This window comes from Camellia sinensis, chromosome 5 (genome assembly GCF_055761805.1).
Source record: "Camellia sinensis isolate YWXY chromosome 5, ASM5576180v1, whole genome shotgun sequence".
Classification (NCBI taxonomy): domain Eukaryota; kingdom Viridiplantae; phylum Streptophyta; class Magnoliopsida; order Ericales; family Theaceae; genus Camellia; species Camellia sinensis.
In genome coordinates this window covers 190,329,397-190,347,194 of record NC_138965.1, presented here as the reverse complement: position 1 = coordinate 190,347,194, position 17,798 = coordinate 190,329,397, and the positions used below count along the sequence as shown (strand labels likewise).

At 33.0% G+C, this 17,798-nt stretch overlaps 1 protein-coding gene across 1 annotated transcript; it reads right to left on the bottom strand.

Moving 5' to 3' along the window:
- Positions 1-1,286: 1,286 nt before the first annotated feature.
- LOC114272251 (glutamine--tRNA ligase) lies at positions 1,287-17,135 on the bottom strand. Its single transcript, XM_082870907.1, has 23 exons — positions 16,677-17,135; positions 16,275-16,325; positions 15,872-15,943; positions 15,550-15,649; positions 13,802-13,897; positions 11,407-11,468; positions 11,155-11,256; positions 10,965-11,057; positions 10,360-10,512; positions 10,213-10,268; positions 8,162-8,252; positions 7,835-7,921; positions 7,311-7,508; positions 7,128-7,226; positions 3,765-3,896; positions 3,365-3,501; positions 3,171-3,270; positions 3,003-3,098; positions 2,634-2,734; positions 2,444-2,549; positions 2,248-2,337; positions 2,033-2,162; positions 1,287-1,574 (listed from the first exon to the last, which is right to left on the bottom strand). The coding sequence occupies exons 1-23, from the start codon at positions 16,812-16,814 to the stop codon at positions 1,480-1,482; spliced, it is 2,385 nt and encodes a 794-aa protein (XP_082727033.1). The 5' UTR covers positions 16,815-17,135; the 3' UTR covers positions 1,287-1,479.
- Between the last annotated feature and the right edge of the window lie 663 nt (positions 17,136-17,798).

Here is a 17,798-nt window from a genome sequence, read left to right as displayed (position 1 = left end):
TCTTAGTGCTTGTCTGTCACATGGAGGTAGAGATTAAAGTACTATTTGACATAAATTAAATAAATATACTTATTTAAATAAACATATTTATTTAAATCACATTATTATTATTATTATTATTTTTATATATCTTTTTATAAAAAATTTAAAAAATATATTTATTTAAATCATCTCAAACAAAAATAATTACAACCAATTGTTAGAGGTGATTGCTCGGCATTGAAAATGAGTGGCAATGGCCGATGGTTGTTGGCAGCGAGAGATGATGGGTGATGTTGCTTATCGACGATCAATGATGGTGTCAGTTACCGAAAGTGTGTGATTTTTGTCAAGATGATGGCAGGAGGAGGACATTGGTGAATGTGACCCAGATGTGGGGGATGATCGATGGGAGTTATGAGATGGTGACCAAAAAGGGCGAGAGGAGAAATTTTTTAAACAAAAAAAATTAACTTTTTATGATTTCAAAAATTTAATAAATTTTATAAGCTATTACAAGTCTTTGAGAGCCAAAAAAAATACCAAACAACTATTTGTTCACAATTTTCAAAATTTTGTATATATAAAATAAATTAAAATATTACCAGACTAAAATTATATTTAAATCTTAAATTTGTGCACAAGCCCAGAAGAATCTAACTAAAAGGTCGCTTTCTAGCTCTTTTCATCAGGCATATTTCCGACCAATTGCAATTCCTGTTTCGAGATGTGGAAGAGACTAGAGACCGATTGAAAATAAGAACCCACTAAAACTACTTCACACCAGAGAAACAACCAAGCTTAAGAGGGCCATTCCCGTTTTAAAATTTTTAAGTGACTGATTCCTTAAGGAATTTTAAAAAATAAATAGTCAGCCCTATATCTATGAAACATGGGATCAAAGTATAATATTAAACAAAAAAACAAAAACAAAACAGAGGTGATGGGAGAGAGAGGTGAGTCTAAACTTGTTTTGATTATTAAAACAAATAAACAAAAAATAAAAAGCGAAAAAAAGCTTCTTCTCTTTCCTTACGTTTTAAAATTTATAGAATTTAGTCTATTTTTATGAAACGAAAACAATATGCCAAACAAGCTACTGTTACCAGTTTCCAAAAAATGCAAACAAAAACATAAAATGAAACCATTAACAAACAACCCAAATTTTCATTTCCTATTTTACTTTTGTTTTCACCCATTTCAAAATTTTCAAAACTTCTGAAATAATTAAAAAGGGTGAGGGTCTTGAGATGACCTGGAAAGGCACATCTAGGGTTCAAAATCAGCAAGCGAGAGAAATAACAGCATTTGAAATTTTAGCTGCTATATTTTTGTCTTGCAAATACTTTTGCAAATATGACGTACAAATTTTGAAGTTAGCTCTATTTTGCTAGACCTATTTTTTTGGCTAGTAAAATGAATAGTTTACACACAAAATATTCAAAAACATAAATTCTTTAATCTGGCTGCCTGCTTGATAATCATTTGTATGCAACTCACCTACTTCCCAACCTTACCATAGCTATCTCGCAGTGTGATGGTCCGATTGAAGACAAGCTTTTCTGAAGAAGAATCCTTGTCAACCACAAAATAGCCTGAAATCACACATTGAAGACATAGATTTAGACACGAACCCGTACTTTCAAAGGTGAAACAAAATCACAACCAGTCAAGAAAAATGAGGTTCAAGCATCTCTCGAGTGTATTAGGAACAGTATAGACAATATCTCAAGCAACAGCTCCCAAAAGTTCTTGGAGCACAACCATGACAAAACCTCAAACCCCCAAAAAAATGAAGAATGATGTTCTTCAAAACCAAAAGAAAAAGTGGTTTGAGTCAATCTTTTACAGAGGGGGGGTGGAGGTAAACAGCAATGCATGGAAAAGGTTACATATATGAATATATATATATATAGGCTGGAACCATTTTGCACGGGTCTTGAATAATGGATTAATACAAACTACTTATCCATGTTGACCAGTTGTATTCAATGCTCAGTAATGCATTATTTGGATATTTAACATTCAACAACTATAGGGTCCTGAAAATTACCAAGCCTTTCAAACTGAAATCTGTCTCCAACTGCAGCATTTTTAAGGGAAGGTACAGCATATGCGCCTGGTATCACCATTTTGGACTCGGGGTTCAAATCACCAAGCCAATCGTCAAGTTCTGCAGGATTCTGATTGCAATAACAAAAATTGATGAGAATTCGTGGTCCCCACTAGTAGAAGTAAATAAAGCGTCAGAAAGAAAGGATTGCCAACCTCAGAAAGGAACAATTTATCAAACAATCTGACTTCCACCTTCAGCGGATCAACCCCAGGAGAATGTTCCGAAACCCAATGAAGAACCCCCTACATAATGAAAAAAAACTTGTAAAGAATCTACCTTGCAATATTTTGCAACCCTAGTAAAACCATTCACATAAAATAAACACCCAATTCTGGGGCAACAAACAACCTTTGGCTTTGTCTTTTTGGAAGGATCATACTCAGCCCGGATTTCAAGAACAGTCTCTTTATCATCACCAAGAATTACATCTGTGCACTTTATAGGAAATGCATATCTGGAGACAAACAAAAGTCTCAATACTGAGCACTCCCATCTGCCTAGATGGATCAGTAAATATAAAATTAAAATCTGCACACACCTCAATAGGACTGACTTGCCAGGGGCAAGCCCATAGTAATCTTTAGAATCTTTCATCCGAAAATCAGAGTTCTCAATGTATACAACATTGGAAAAAGGGACCTATAATAGAAGCATAAATGAGAAAATCTGTCAAAAATCAAGACATCTAATCTAACACTTGTTCCAATATCTGTTTTATAGAACCCTTTTTTTTTCTTTTTCTTTTTTCTTTTTTTTTTTTTGGGGGGGGGGGGGGGGGGGCGCGGTTACAATATTTGTTATAGAACTGAATAGAAAGTTTCCATGACAACTGAAATTCATGCTTTAACTCTCACATAGAAGTACGTCTTTAAAAATCAATGTCATTATTTAAGTTGCCACAAGTCACCTTATAATAAGAAGATGCATCATCTAGTGGAGCGTCAGGCCATTTCTTTGCATTGAGATCCATTACTGAGCCAACTTCTAAGTTGGTAATAACCACCTGAAAAACACAAACAATTAGTTGAACACAACAGAATTGACACCTGAAAAAGCATTGGAACAAGAGACAGACCTTGAGTGGATGTAGAACCACCATGGTGCGAGGTGCTGTTTTGTTTAGTTCCTCTCTTATGTGGTACTCAAGGCGGTCAACATTTATCATACTAGAATCACTGCAATACCAGGTATATTGGTGTCAGCAAAAAATTTAGAGGTTTTGATCCATGGCCAAACATTATTATTATTATTATATATATATAAGCCAACCTTCTAGTAATTCCAATTCCTCGAACAAAAGCATTAATTGAAGTTGAAGTAACACCTCTACGTCGCAAACCGGATAATGTCATCAAACGGGGATCATCCCAACCATCAACCCGCTTTTCCTTCACAAGACGGTTCAACTGCAATAGCATACCATGGTCAATAAAGTGTATGGAATAAAATACTAGAGTGCATGGGCAGAAAAATACATCCAACAATTCTTTAAGGCTATTTGGATCATGGATTTGAGTAGGAATTTGGAAAGAAAAAGGAAATGAGGAAAAGATTTAGCTTATATTTCATTCAAATTTGCCTCACTTTTTCTTTTCTTTTTCCAAATCTCTACCAAAATCTATTATCCAAACATAGCATAAACAAATAGATGTTCAACAATTCAGCTCACCTTACGTTTTGACATCACTGTGTTAGTTACATTCAATCGTGAGTATTCCCATACATAAGGCTGGAAAAGGCTCAATGCATCCAATAACCAATAATATGAAGCACGCCTTGTCTCAAATTCAAGTGTACAAAGCTGCATAAAATTTTCAAAAATAAAATAAAAATAAAAAGGATAAGAAATCTTCCAATTTAGGCTTGCATAGACTCACTTCCAATACAGAATTTACATTTCATATTTGTCAAAGAAGGAAAGACATGGAGCAGAGTGCAAAACATATACGAAAGCATTAGGCTTGCATAGACTCACTAGTAATGTACGTCAGCCATAATAAACTTGGCATAATGATACCTACAATAGATTTGTGGTTGGTCTAAGCCTAAGAAGGCTTCTAGGGCTAAGTTTTTAGAACAAGTATAAGAAATCTTCCAATTTTCTAAATTGAAAAGAAGGAATTTGGCATGGTTTACAATATGTATGTTGACAGGATTTCAGGAATTAGCTGCTGGAATTCTCAGGATGATTTAGGCTTGATTAAGTAAGGCTTCATGGCTGAGATTGGTACCATTCTAGATCTGCAAACAGTACCCTTAGTTTTGTGAAAGATTAAGAAGATAGAGAGAAATCTAGAAATTCCACTTAGAACTCCTTAAGAATAACCCCTCTCCAGTACCAGTGCTAAATATTCTCATCCTAAAATAACAAGGGTTCAGACATTACATCACACTTCACAACTATGAAGCATGGATACTTTGACAAACATGTACCTGTACCGTATACTGGTACTTTGTATGGTACTTCTGGACACATACTAGGTACACAAAACGTGTACCTAGATTTTTCTTCTTATTGCTGTACTACAAACGTACCAAAAATATACTTAAGCCGTACCTCAGTCAAAATAGTATTTTCTTCTAATACAAAGGTAAAAATTAGTTTCATTGGACTTCTTTTACCGTTATTATGCTTGCCATGATTTTAAAATTAAGCTATGATTTGTAAGTTGTTTAACATAATGACATTTAATTTTGATTTATACCTTTATTTTTTGCATTAAACTTGAATTGTAGGTTGGATCGTAAAAAACTAAATAATTTACCTAATTTTTACATTATTCCAAATTAAAAATAAATACTTTTTTACAAACGTATCCAGTCGTATCTGTACCTTACCTTTTTTAGATTTTACCGTATTAACGTACCTGTACACACACCCATATGCGTGCTTCAATAGTTTCACACAAATTCTTAAATCACAAAAAATACACATAAGTATTTATGGGCTAATACACTCCTAATTCTTCTAAACTATAAGTCACAATTAGGAAGCTACAGGCTTGTTTGAAAACACGGACTGCACAGTAGTTTCACAATTAAGTGTGTTTGATAATTCATAATCAGCTACCACTTAAACCTGAAAGTTGACTGAAAATGGGTCTCAATTTCAAGGAAAGGAGGACTAAACACTGAATGTTTAATACACTTGACAGAAGGTAGTTTTCATTTTTCATGTTCAGCTAACATATTTATCTTAAAATTTTCAAATTTTAAAAATTTAGTACTTAAATATTTCAATACTAGAAATTCGTTACTCAAAATTTCAACTATTTAACTTTTAGTTTTATCAAACAACCGCTAAAACATTTTTAACAAAATAGAATATTCTAGACCTGATGAAAACTCCATATAAGACACAACATTATTTGACTCGAAATGCAGCCCACAGGCAACCCTACAACCCCTTACACTATTTGCAAAATTATCAAAATAACCTAGAACTAAAATCTAATACAAAGCCATTGAATTTATCCAGCAACAATCCAATCTACAATATATATATATATATATATAACAATAATAATAATCTGCTCAAATTGACCCTAAACGTCATAATATAAAGTCATGGGCATGCTCCATGTGAAATTAGATATTTCCCATTTTTTCTTCCTTCCATGCTCTAGTCACTACTGGTCTTCTACCAATTTGCATTAAAGCAAGGTCCTCCAAATAGAAGATTAGGGGTTCAAACCGAAATGAGATTAGTGAGGGGTCTTTAAAAAGTATGATACTATGATGTTCTAAAAATACCCAAATGTAAAAAGGAAAGATGAAGACGAAAAACTCTGCCACTTCAAACTGATACAGACGCAAATTGGTGCAAGTTGCATTAGCTAGAGCAAGCCATGGAATAAAATTGGTGCAAGTTGCATTAGCTAGAGCAAGCCATGGAATAAAAACAACCCACAGACCTCACATTTCCAGCTTTAAAGTTAGGCAACAGGGTAAAGAGGCCTAAGTTACTTCTCAATCAAACCCATTTCATAAAAGCCTAAACCAAGACAAGTGGCCCAGGATAGGATATGATTGTCTCAAAGCTATGCAAATTCTTATCTAATAGAACCCAAAAAGTTAAACAAGCCAAAATTAGCACTGATTTTATGATGGAAACAGTTTGAGCTTCAAGCATTAACCAACCTATTAGAAAGACAAAAGTCCACTGAAATATGCATATTAGAAGGGACTATCTATAAGAAATTTACATGCAGAAAAGTTAAGTTCAACAAAGCACACAGAAATGTACTATTACCTATTTTCAACACAAAATAAAAGGCTGTTTCAAACTTTTGATTGAGGGAGTTCTCCAAAACCAGTCAGTAGACCAATTTACTATTCTGATTCAATTTCAGAAATACCAATATAACTATAAAAGAACACTGAAAGAAAATTCTAATCCCATCCATTATACACAATACACGAATATTGACTACTCAACAACTGATTTAGAAAATGATAAGCAGCATTCAACAAATTGCTAACTACATTCACATCAACCACAAAACAAGAATGCCAGGGTTACAGTTGCCACAGATGACAGAATGGTTTGGTGAAAAATATTCATTAACACAAAATTTAGATGTTTATAAAAGCAACCCCGACTTCAGATTTTATTATCATGATAATCCTCAAATGTTCATATTTCTTTGAAGGAATCTTCTATGTTCGTAATACAAAATTACCATGAACTTACAGGTTATTTTAGTTCTAACATGCTGTGCAGAAGAAGTTGAAAAAGACCTATTGAGTAAAATATCTTCAATTCTCACTTCTAATATAAAAATTCCAATCCAACATAAATATCCACGCCTAAAAAATCAGTAACATAAAATAAAATTCAATAGGCGACGATTTAAATTTCTTCAAACCTATCTTACAGGCATATGCTTTGCAAATATAGACATATAAGTAATACATGAATGAGATGAACCATATAATTTACATGCCAGCAAACAAACCACTTGAATTCATGATAGAAGAGAACAATAACAAAGGACTACCAATCTAAGATTCAAAGAAGAAATCAACATACCGAATGTGTAACATTCTCAATAGAATCCACAGTGCAATGTTCATAATCATAACTTGGATAGATACACCACGCATCCCCTGCATGTGGATGAGGAGTGAACTGGACAACAGAAATCCAAACATCTGAGATATGAGACACTCCTTGAGCATAAGTAATCAAAGATGTTCATGGTGGCACACTTGCCTTGATACGATATGCAATGAGATCGTGCATATTATAATTATCACTTTGCATGTCCTGCTTCATTCTCAGTGTTGCTTTGCCTTCTTCAATTATGCCCCGTTTCATATCATCAAAGAGTTTTAGTGATTCTTCAATTGGTCTATCCCTCCAAGGACTGTTCATCTTTTTTTCCCTGTACTCCTTTATTTCTTCAGGTGTCTGTATTAGATATCAAATCCAAGTGTCAATCATGTATATTTCCCCATGTACATGATGTCAATCTTGTTGTTAGTGTTGAACGCCATGAATGAATAGTAAACAAACTTAGCCCAGGCACACACAAACACATACACAGAAAAAATCACTCATCCTTTTACAGACATTCTTAGTCTATAAGGTCAAATGAATTATTGGCTCAAAAATATGAGGAGCAGTTAAGGAGGCATTAGGATTAAAAGCACTGAAGGACAAAGCTCAGAGTGTTAGAATAATGTATGAAATAAAATTTCAGACATAATAATATTGATATGAAGTTAATTAGCAACCTGATGATCAACATAAGCATGACCCCTTCGTATTAGCTCCACCGCCAATTCATAAAGGTCTTGGAAATAATCACTGGCATAAGTGATCTGCAAATTTAACAAATATTAAATGTTGCCAGCAAACAGAATATGTTACGAAAATTCTATGTACCCCACCTTAACTAACCCTAATTTACCCCTAAAGAGATTATGTGGTTGGGATTAAATTTGTATAGTGTGGGATCCATGTGTAGAATGAATTTGAACCACAAGATGATAATTCTGGATAGTTCAGTCTGGGTTTGTAGTATTACTCAAATGTTATTGATGTGGATGAAAAAAAATTACCTTGAAAGGTTCCCAGCCCATCCACCGCACAATCTCTTCTATATGATCAATATATTCTTTCTTTTCAGCTTCGGGGTTTGTATCATCATACCTAACATTGCAAAAAATAATCACTAAAATCAGAAAACAACAGTCATTCTATAGTTCTTTATCCTTTCCAAAGTTGATTATAAGCAGTCTAAAGACAAAATTGTTTTAAATTTAATGGATTCAATAAATTTTTTTAACTTTTCAGCAAAAGTAATCAATTCTCATGATCATTTGCAAGTAATATTCCAACAAACAGAAACAGTCTGTTTTTTGTTTAATGACTGACACCAATGAGCTCCCACTCATAATCCAAGATACAACACGTCAGTTGTTCAGAGCTAGCCAAACAAGTATACTTTTTCAAATTCATTATACATAGGGACTAAGTTTCATTGAACATGCCAATCTCTTGACATGCTAATCCATTTCTCAATGAAAAATAAAGGTCTGTTTGTTGTGTTTCCATGTTTCCAATTTTTATTTTCCATATTTAATTTTTTTGGAAAAAACAGAAAATTTGTGTGGCAACTTGTTTTCAAAAACTGTTTTTTGGAATTTTTTCTGAAAAAAAACCCACAATGAGTGTTATATGGAAAATCACCCAAGAAAACAAAAGGACAGAACACCCTCATTTCAATATTATAATAAAGCCAAACCCCAATCTTCCAAAATCAATTAAATGTGTTCGATCAAAATAGAAGCTTCCAACCCACATTCCACTGACCTCCCACAAACTAACTGGGCATAGTGACATTTGGGGATTCTGAAGATGGGGACCATAGATTGGGGGTGTTGATGGTATTTTAGTAAAATTACTCCTATTAAGGGAGTTAACGCTGTTCTGTTTGAGAGGCGGTCGCTCTAATTATCCCATAGTAATGGGGCCAAATGTATTTCTACCAATTGCCAAGAGAGGTCCATGCAATTTACCCGTAATTAATTAATATCATTAATAATTCCTCACTGCATCAAAGCTTAAAACCACATGTACTTTTCTATATTTAGTAACTTCTTTTGCATGCTTGACTTGTGTTTTGGCCATATCAGAATATTTTCTTTTTTCAGTTCTTTTAGGAGTGTCATGTCCATTGCAGGATCAGACATTGAGGTAACAGGACTCCTCAGAAATATCCATATTTCTTAGGTTCTGAGTCAACATTTGAACTCCATATGATGAGACTAGAATAATAATCTTGAATTTTGAAGGTTTCAAAAAATTCAATAAATATTTTTGCCAACTAAATCAAAGGTCCTTGTGGAGGGAGACACTATTCTTTCCTTATCACCACGCTTTTATCAATAAAATATATTCTAAAATATCTAGACAATTACATAGATATCTTTGAAAAAAATTGAGAACTATAACCAGTCAAATTCTTTTTGGTGTTCGATGTTTAGCATTTCAGTCAACACACTCAGATCATACCACATTCTCACCTAACTCATAAAATACTCTCTCTCTCTCTCTAAGTTCATGACTAAGGAAGATGTAATAGAACAGATGTCATCGAGATGGGACATATCGCATATGTATGATGACATAAAAGAGTTCTTAATACATGCAAGGTGACTCTACAGACAACAAAAAGAACAAATTGCTCTGTCTAGCTAGAGCTATTGCACCTCAATAGGAGGTCACACACCACACTGTGGGTCTTATTCCCTTTGTATTTGTTTGAGGTCTATCTCCCACTTTGGAAGTTCACATGTAATTATAATTTATGCTATAATTGCCAATTCATTGTACTTCATTGTGTTGTGATACATTGTAAATAAGTACATAAAAAAAATGCTATATGCACAAGCACAGGCACACAAATTTTCATAGAAAGTGTTCCAGGCCACGGGTGCAAAATTCTACACTCTAGTGGTTCCCTGTTTTTATTAGAAGTCTAGTCCATATAAAATAATACAACATACAAGTTGTATCAGAAACGCTCAATACTACAAGTTCCAAAAAGTTTGCCACCAACAGTATTATAGCCATCAAATAAATCCAAAAGCTAACAATGCATCCTCACCTTAGATAGCAACATCCACCTCTTTCTTTTGCCAAACCAAAATTAATAAACATAGCCTGTACAATAGGCTATCAGATGAAGAGCGAGAACCATAACTCAAGAAAATTTGAAAAATAAAAAACTCTTTAACTAGAAAATATGAGTTACCTTGGCATGACCAATATGTAGATACCCATTTGGTTCTGGCGGAAAGCGTGTAAATACTTTCCCCCCTGTTTCCTTCAGATGTTTTTCGAGCATTTCCCTCGTATTGCAAGGTCTCAGCACAGGGCGGTCACTGAAAAATATTTCAGTATGTACCTGAGGACCCACGAGATGGTTATACATGTTAACAAAATCCTATGATAGTGAGAAATTGAGAATAATAAAGCAATGGCTAGCCATTGACTGAAAGCCCACCCTTCTGTAAGGCATTGACAAGCGTAGTTTCCAACTCAAAGATAAGGTAAGAAGTCAACACAATACCAATAAGATTTTGCATGCTTTTACCAGATGAGAAGTTCAGAAACTAGACACAACAGATCATGGCACAAATCAAAACACTTCATTGCAATATCTCTGCTGCCACTATATAGCTTTTACCATTAAGTTTCCAAATATTCATGCATAGTAAAACCAGGGTGTCTTTGAAAAAGGCAAAAAGTAGAAGGATCCTTTTTTTTGGTGAGTAATAAAAGTAGACGGATGTAAATGTAAGTTAACAAACAAATAGAGTTAAAACAAGCTGATATGAAGATCAAACAGTAGGGTACCTTATAGTTTTCCTCTGGTGAAGGGAATATTAAATAGGGGTTGAGTTCTTCTTCAGATGGTTTTGGCGGAGTATCTACAGCAGTAGTACATTCCTAGATATATGAAAATAGATCAAAAGACATGAGAAAACTTTAAATCAACTGATAAGTAATATATGTGTACAACAGAGAGGCATGCAGCTGTGCCCACCTCAACCTTAACAGGCTTCTCCTTCTTCTTTTTAATAGGCTTTTCATCATCTGCTGCAGTTCTTTCCCCAAGTAATGCATATAAGTTTGCATCTACGAGTTGCTGTTCCAAAAGATAACAAAGAAGTGTAACTAAAAAGATTATTGAAATACCTCAATAAGCCTCTGAAATTATATCATATGTTAAAAACTAAGAAAAGCATTTCGTATCAAATATATATACTACTATATATATATATGCAAAGTATTTTACCTTGACAATCTTCGGATCAGCCCAAGGCTGCCTCTTTCGTACATGACCAAATAATTCACCAACTAAGAATATCACAATCAAATGTGTTAATTAAAATAGAGAAAATTAAGTGTTACTGTTGGATTGCAGGCATCAAGAAAATATGTATATATATGATTTGTTCAGATTCAAGTTCAGATTCATCTGCATGTGAATTTGAATTAAACTTCCCCCTCTTCTTCTCTCCTTGCAGAACCCAATAGTCAAGTTGGAATTAAACTTCCCATATCATATTAAACATGAATCTACACCTTAGCTGGAAATGAAGCCCAAATTCACTGCCAATGTTACTTGAACATGTGGAACATTTCGTGAACAGAAAACATGGTATGCCACATGTAAAATGTAGTACTATAAGGGAAGGCTTGTATAGATCACACTTTAGAACTTTATTTTAAGGTACTTCTAAATGTAAGATCAATTTTATTTTAATAATTAGACATCCAATAAAATATAATTTAGTGTTCTTTAAATAAAAAAATATAGAAACGCAATTCTAGGTTTATTATTCTTTCAATTAATCATATAAAAACACAATTCTAAGAGCATTATTCCAATTTTTTAACATTTTCCTGACCAAGACTGCACTCTCTAGATTTTATCTCTCCTATGGAGAACTTTCAAGAAAATTCATACGAAAGAAATTTGAGAATTGCTTTGGAATGCTAAATTCATCATTTTATAATGGAAGTGTACCATGGTTTGAAGGGTGTGTATTCCAAAACATATATTGTCAGGTAATAGCATTTTTGGGTAACACTGGTTACTGCACAGACTAAACACAAATTTATACAATTCTGTTACAAGGTATTGGTCCTCTGGATTATTCAGTCCATTGGGCAGGATATCAAGTTATCAAAAAACAAGACAGTTGAGAAGCCTTCTGAACCAACAACCTCAAGTGTGAGGCTCATAGCTTACACCCTGATTCCCAGTTGTCTGGTATGAAGCACCTCAAGTACAAATTTAGTTTCAAGTTCAATAAACAATTTAGAACACAAATAACCTATTTAGAAATGACAGGCAAGCTATAAAATCAAAATGTATGCTTAATAGAAGTTATTAAAGTGGGATACAATCAATTATTGCTTGCCTGTCATTTCTAATAGAAGTTATTAAAGTGGGATACAATCAAGACACTCAACCTTTTTTTTTAGCTAGTATGATGCAGCACAGTGAGACAGGTGCAAAAGGGAGAGAGAGAGAGAGAGAGAGAGAGAGAGAGAGAGAGAGATCACGAATTCATGAACTGAGATAACAGAGGAGAGGAGAGAAATAAGCGGAGGTAGAAAAAAGAGGAGGAAGAATAGAGGGAGAAGCAGAAGCATAGGAGAGAGAATCTTCCAACAGAGAGGTAAGCAAAGAAAACTCATAATTTTCTAAATTATACCAAACAAACTCTAATAATTCAATACACCAAGGCCATGTTTGATTCACAATATTAATAGTGAGGTATTAATAATCCTATCAAATTAGTGTGGTATTAACTATCCCACCCCTACCCCATTACTAATAATCCTACAAATTTGTTGGATTAATTATCCATTGGATTAATAGTCCTAAACCAAAATGTCAAAACAAACATAGGATGATTGGGCCCACGGATTAATAATCCTAATCCCATGCTTTAATCCTTCCAATCAAACATGCCCCAAAGACCTTATATATGCAAGCTTGTCCTAAAGAACAATATATATAGGTCTGTCCCCCAAAAAAATAGATATGTCAGGTTGTCCCAACAAAGGAAATAAATAAAATAAAGAAAATAAATCCCAAAGTAAAAAGACTACTTTAAAATCCTAATTAAAAACTCCTAAATAAACTAAACAATTGGTTGTTGTCTCCTGAGTCCTGCACAATCTCCATCAAAGTCTCTCAAGTCTCAAGATATTTTTATCATATAGCACAAGCCGTTAGCCTGATTGGTATCTACAGTCATGCAAGGGAGGTGGTCCAAGGTTCATTCCCAGTTAGATAACATAAGTTTTGCATTTCCAAACCAAAGAACTGAAGATAATATTCTCATAACAAAGTGAGATAAACTATCATGATCAGAGGCAATGGGTAGCGTAGCACTTGCTCTATCTCAGTTTGGTGCATATTTTATTTAGAAATTTTAAAGTGATACACAATAATCCAAAAGTGAGTATGATGGAACAAATCCTGAAATGCACTCTACCAAAGGAATGCTACCAAAACAAAGTATCCAAATCAGGAATTCTAATACCAAAATCTACATGACAAAAGAATAGATATCCTCAAGCAAGCTATTGTTGGGATTATCATAATATAACATAGAAAATAAATATAATTAAGGACAACAACTTCATAAGAATTGGAGAGAATAAAGACCAACCATTTGTTCTATAGCGCAGCTCCAGAATTACACTCTTGTGCTCTTCGATGATCTCAGTTACTGTACATTTGATATCATCCTCAGAGACCTCAACACCTGTTTGCAAATGAAGAGTTCAATTTCCAGAATTTTACAAGAAGGAACGAGAAGATTTAGAAAAACTCCACACTAGAATGGAATCATGGGATTGTCACAATGCCATACAACATAATATCATGTAAGACAAACAAATTAACCCAAGTTGACATACATTCAAAAAAATAAGCAGATGATAATTTCCATTTTCTAAGCCACATCTAGTGGATGTTACGTTCAAAACTCCCATTTGAACTGTCACCTTGGACAATCTCTGGGATAAGTATTAGCAGATTGCTCCTCAAAACTTTAACCAGAGGTGTAGGTTGGTCTATGCAGGTACCAGGGAGGACTGGAAATAAATGGCATATCAAACACTATAAAACCCAGATATCACCAATAGTGCAATATGTCATGGATCATGGCTTGTGCTAATTGCTTAAACAGCATAAAATTATCTGGCTCAGCCAACTGAAGCATGGTATTATAAAGCTATAAGCAGGTTGAGATCTAATAAAATCTGCGTTCTACAAACATACCTAGAAAGCAGTTCATGGAACAGAAAGATGAGTCAAAAAGTCAAGTGTGGCAAAATGCAGCGACTTAATACATCTACAATAGAACCATAGAGCAAATGAAAGCATAGTTGTCAAATCGGAATTCGTATCGTGAATCGAAATGGTCTCGTACCGAATCGCGAATCGAATTGTGAATCGTAAAGATTCGGTCACTTCTTCTAAATTATTTAAAAACATATATTTACACATTTAGATGTTAAATATATCTTATGAATATAAAATATTTAGACTTAAATCAATAAAAATGGTATTTTGAATGATAATCAAGTAGTTTAATAAGTAAAAAGTTAACAAACGTTCCTATGTAAGATCACCATCTTACCTTTTTTTTTTCTTTTTTAGATATTTCTTATCAACCATTCTTAATAAAAATAATAACCAGATAGACAAACTATCAATTTCTAAGGTAACAATAATTAATAACGATATTGATATTTGGACAATAAGCATACATACTTTTCTAAATAACAGTGAGCAAATAAAGAAAGAATCATTTAGAATTTTTTTTTTTTAAAGCTTAAAATATTTTAAAAAGTATAACTGACCTCATACATATAATATTTAATTTAATAAAATAGCAATAAATAATTCATACTGTAACTTTAATCTTAAACATCTTTAGAAGATTTATTACGATTTTTTAAAGGGAAAAAAAAATGAGAAGAAAGGTTAAAAATATGTTGGGTCTGATTAAATCTAATTGGATCTTATTAAAAACTTCATGATCACTAAAATAACAAAAAAATCATGTATATATGCTTGTTATTTTGGTATTAAACGCTATTAGAAGTTGTATTATGTCATTTTTACTAAAAAGATGGAGGAAAAATAGAGTCGAAAATATATCGGACACAATAATTTTAAAAATTACACGAATCATAACAAGTGAATCGAATCGTAAATCAATTGTGAATCGTGTGATTCACTAGAGATTCACTTCCAAAATAGATTCACCCTTAGATTCGTATCGATTTTGCAAAAATTGCGAATCGAATAGTGAATCGAATCGCGAATCGTAAGATTCTGATAACAGCGAATTAAAGTAGTAATATATCATCCTTAGATCTAGAGTAATAATGAATTGCTCTATCATACCAACACCACAAGCCTCTTCTAACTCGTTGATCTTAAAATTCTCTGAACCAGTAGTTGCAAAAAACGAAAAGGCAGCTTCTAGCTGGGCAGGAGTTTTAATCTGTAAGAGCAGAACCATATATAAATTCAATTACACCAAAATGCTTTCAAACTATGCAGTTCAAATTTAAAGAAACTATGTAACTAATTAAAAATAAAATAAAAATAAAAAGTTTGCTAAATTAGTCATGCTTATTAATCCATTGAAGCACTAAATGCTAAATATCTATAATAGCTACAGGCTGTATCAGTAAATCAGGAATTGAGAGATTCTGTTATATACCTTTAATGAGACAATATATTGCAGAAGTGTTGGGCGATGCACAAGAGCATTTGCTGGGAACTTCGTAGCAACCTGTCATCATAAAATGGACTAGCATCACAGACTAGCATGACAAGTTTCACCAACTTTTCTTGTTTCTGAGTCAATTGCTCTCACCAAACAAACTCAACAAAAAATTTAACATATGCATGATAGCATTTTTCCTAGGCTTCATGAAAATGTATCATTTTTTGGTCAAAAACAGGAATCCTGATAATGTATCAGTATCTACTAAAAGGGAAAGGGAGCCTTGTACAAAAATTGTTTCCCCTGTTGCGAAAGCTCAAATAAATATTTCCTTTTAGCATAAATTTGTATCAAAATCAAATTCAGACAAGATGAACATGTTCATATATTAGCTTACTGTGTAAAGGAGATTCCCAATGGCCCGATCGCACCCATCAGTTACAGCTGCCTGAAAAGAAAAACATATAAAAACATACAACCATTACAGATACGCATATTGAAACAAAAAGCAATCGTGAAAATATGATGTAAGTTGGAGAATTATAAGAAATTACTCAAAACAAGAAAAATCATAACCAGGAAGAAAATAAATGACGTTTTTCTACCACCAAATTATCTAAAAATGAACTAAATCCGAAATACACAACCCTAAATTGTCAAACTTTTCACGATTTGGTACCGGGAAATCATAAGTTCATATTCGGGGCACTTGAATTATAATTTAATTTTCCTCAATTTTCGGGGCAGCCAAACAAGGGGGAAAATGCGAGGTCAAGTGAAGAAGATTCGAAAAGTATACCTCGTGAATGACGGCGATGAGATTTGCGGTGACCTTCTTGTTAGCGACGGTGTTCTTGGCTGTTCGCTCGTCCAAACCGATCTTCAGAAACAGGTCCAGAGGATTCTCGCTGGTGATGTTCACGTCCTTCCCCACCATTTCTGTGTCTCTCTCAGCTCTCAAAAACCAACAACCCTAGAGTTTATGTGAAGAGTGAGATGAGAAGATGATGCAACCCTAATAAAGCCTAGGTGTTAAGCTAAGCAAAAGTTAAGCTATGAAATGTTGAAGATTCTGTTTTGTAGCGTCAGTCAGGGGATGAGCAGATTCTAAGATGGCGGATTCTTTCGGACCATTAATACCTCATTTTCCCGGAAAATATCTAATTTTCTTAGTAAAATGCCACCCAAGGAATACGAGTGGGCCGACTAACCAAGAGAAATTGGATTGGGTTGGATTTGACCGCTTTAACGCTCCAGCTTGACCCAACCATACATATATTTCTTATTTTTAAATATATTATTTTATCAATCATTTCACCCAAAAAAATAAAAAAAATATACACTCTAATTGGATAAGTTTTTCAAAAAAAAAAAAATTTAGAAGCGTTTGGTTTAATTTTAGAATCATAATTTGATAATAGAATTATATTTTGAGATTGTAAATTGTTGAATCATGATTTAAAAAGGAAAAATTTGTTTGAAAAGAATTTTGAATTAAATTTTGAATTGAGTTTTGAATTTTTGAAATGAGTTTTGAAATAAGAAAAGTTGTTTGATTATTAGTTTTGAAAAAAAAAAATTCACAACTTAATTCAAAAACTTATAACTCATATCCAAACCCATATCTCAAAATTCTATTAAAAATTTTATTCAAAACTTATAACCAAACTCTTTTTAAAATTCAATTCAAAAAAATAATTATTGAAAAAAAAATAATTTTTTATTTAAAAAACTCAAAATATTTTGAAAATATTTTTTTATTTAAAATATCAAAAAATATATATTATTTTTTGTTAAAAAAATATTCAACTAGTACTTTAAAATTACTCTTGATCGTATATTTGATTGGATTTTTTTAATTATTTTTTAAAAAATGTTTTTTATTTTTTAAAAATTACTTTGACAAATAAATTTTTATTTA

Coding starts and splice junctions, on each gene's coding strand:
- LOC114272251 (XM_082870907.1), bottom strand. CDS start 16,814: ATGGTGGGGAAGGACGTGAACATCACCAGCGAGAATCCTCTGGACCTG. Junction 7,509..7,834: donor ATGCTTATGTTGATCATCAG/GTTGCTAATTAA, acceptor TATCTAATACAG/ACACCTGAAGAAATAAAGGA. Junction 3,502..3,764: donor CAGTGATGTCAAAACGTAAG/GTGAGCTGAATT, acceptor ATGCTATTGCAG/TTGAACCGTCTTGTGAAGGA.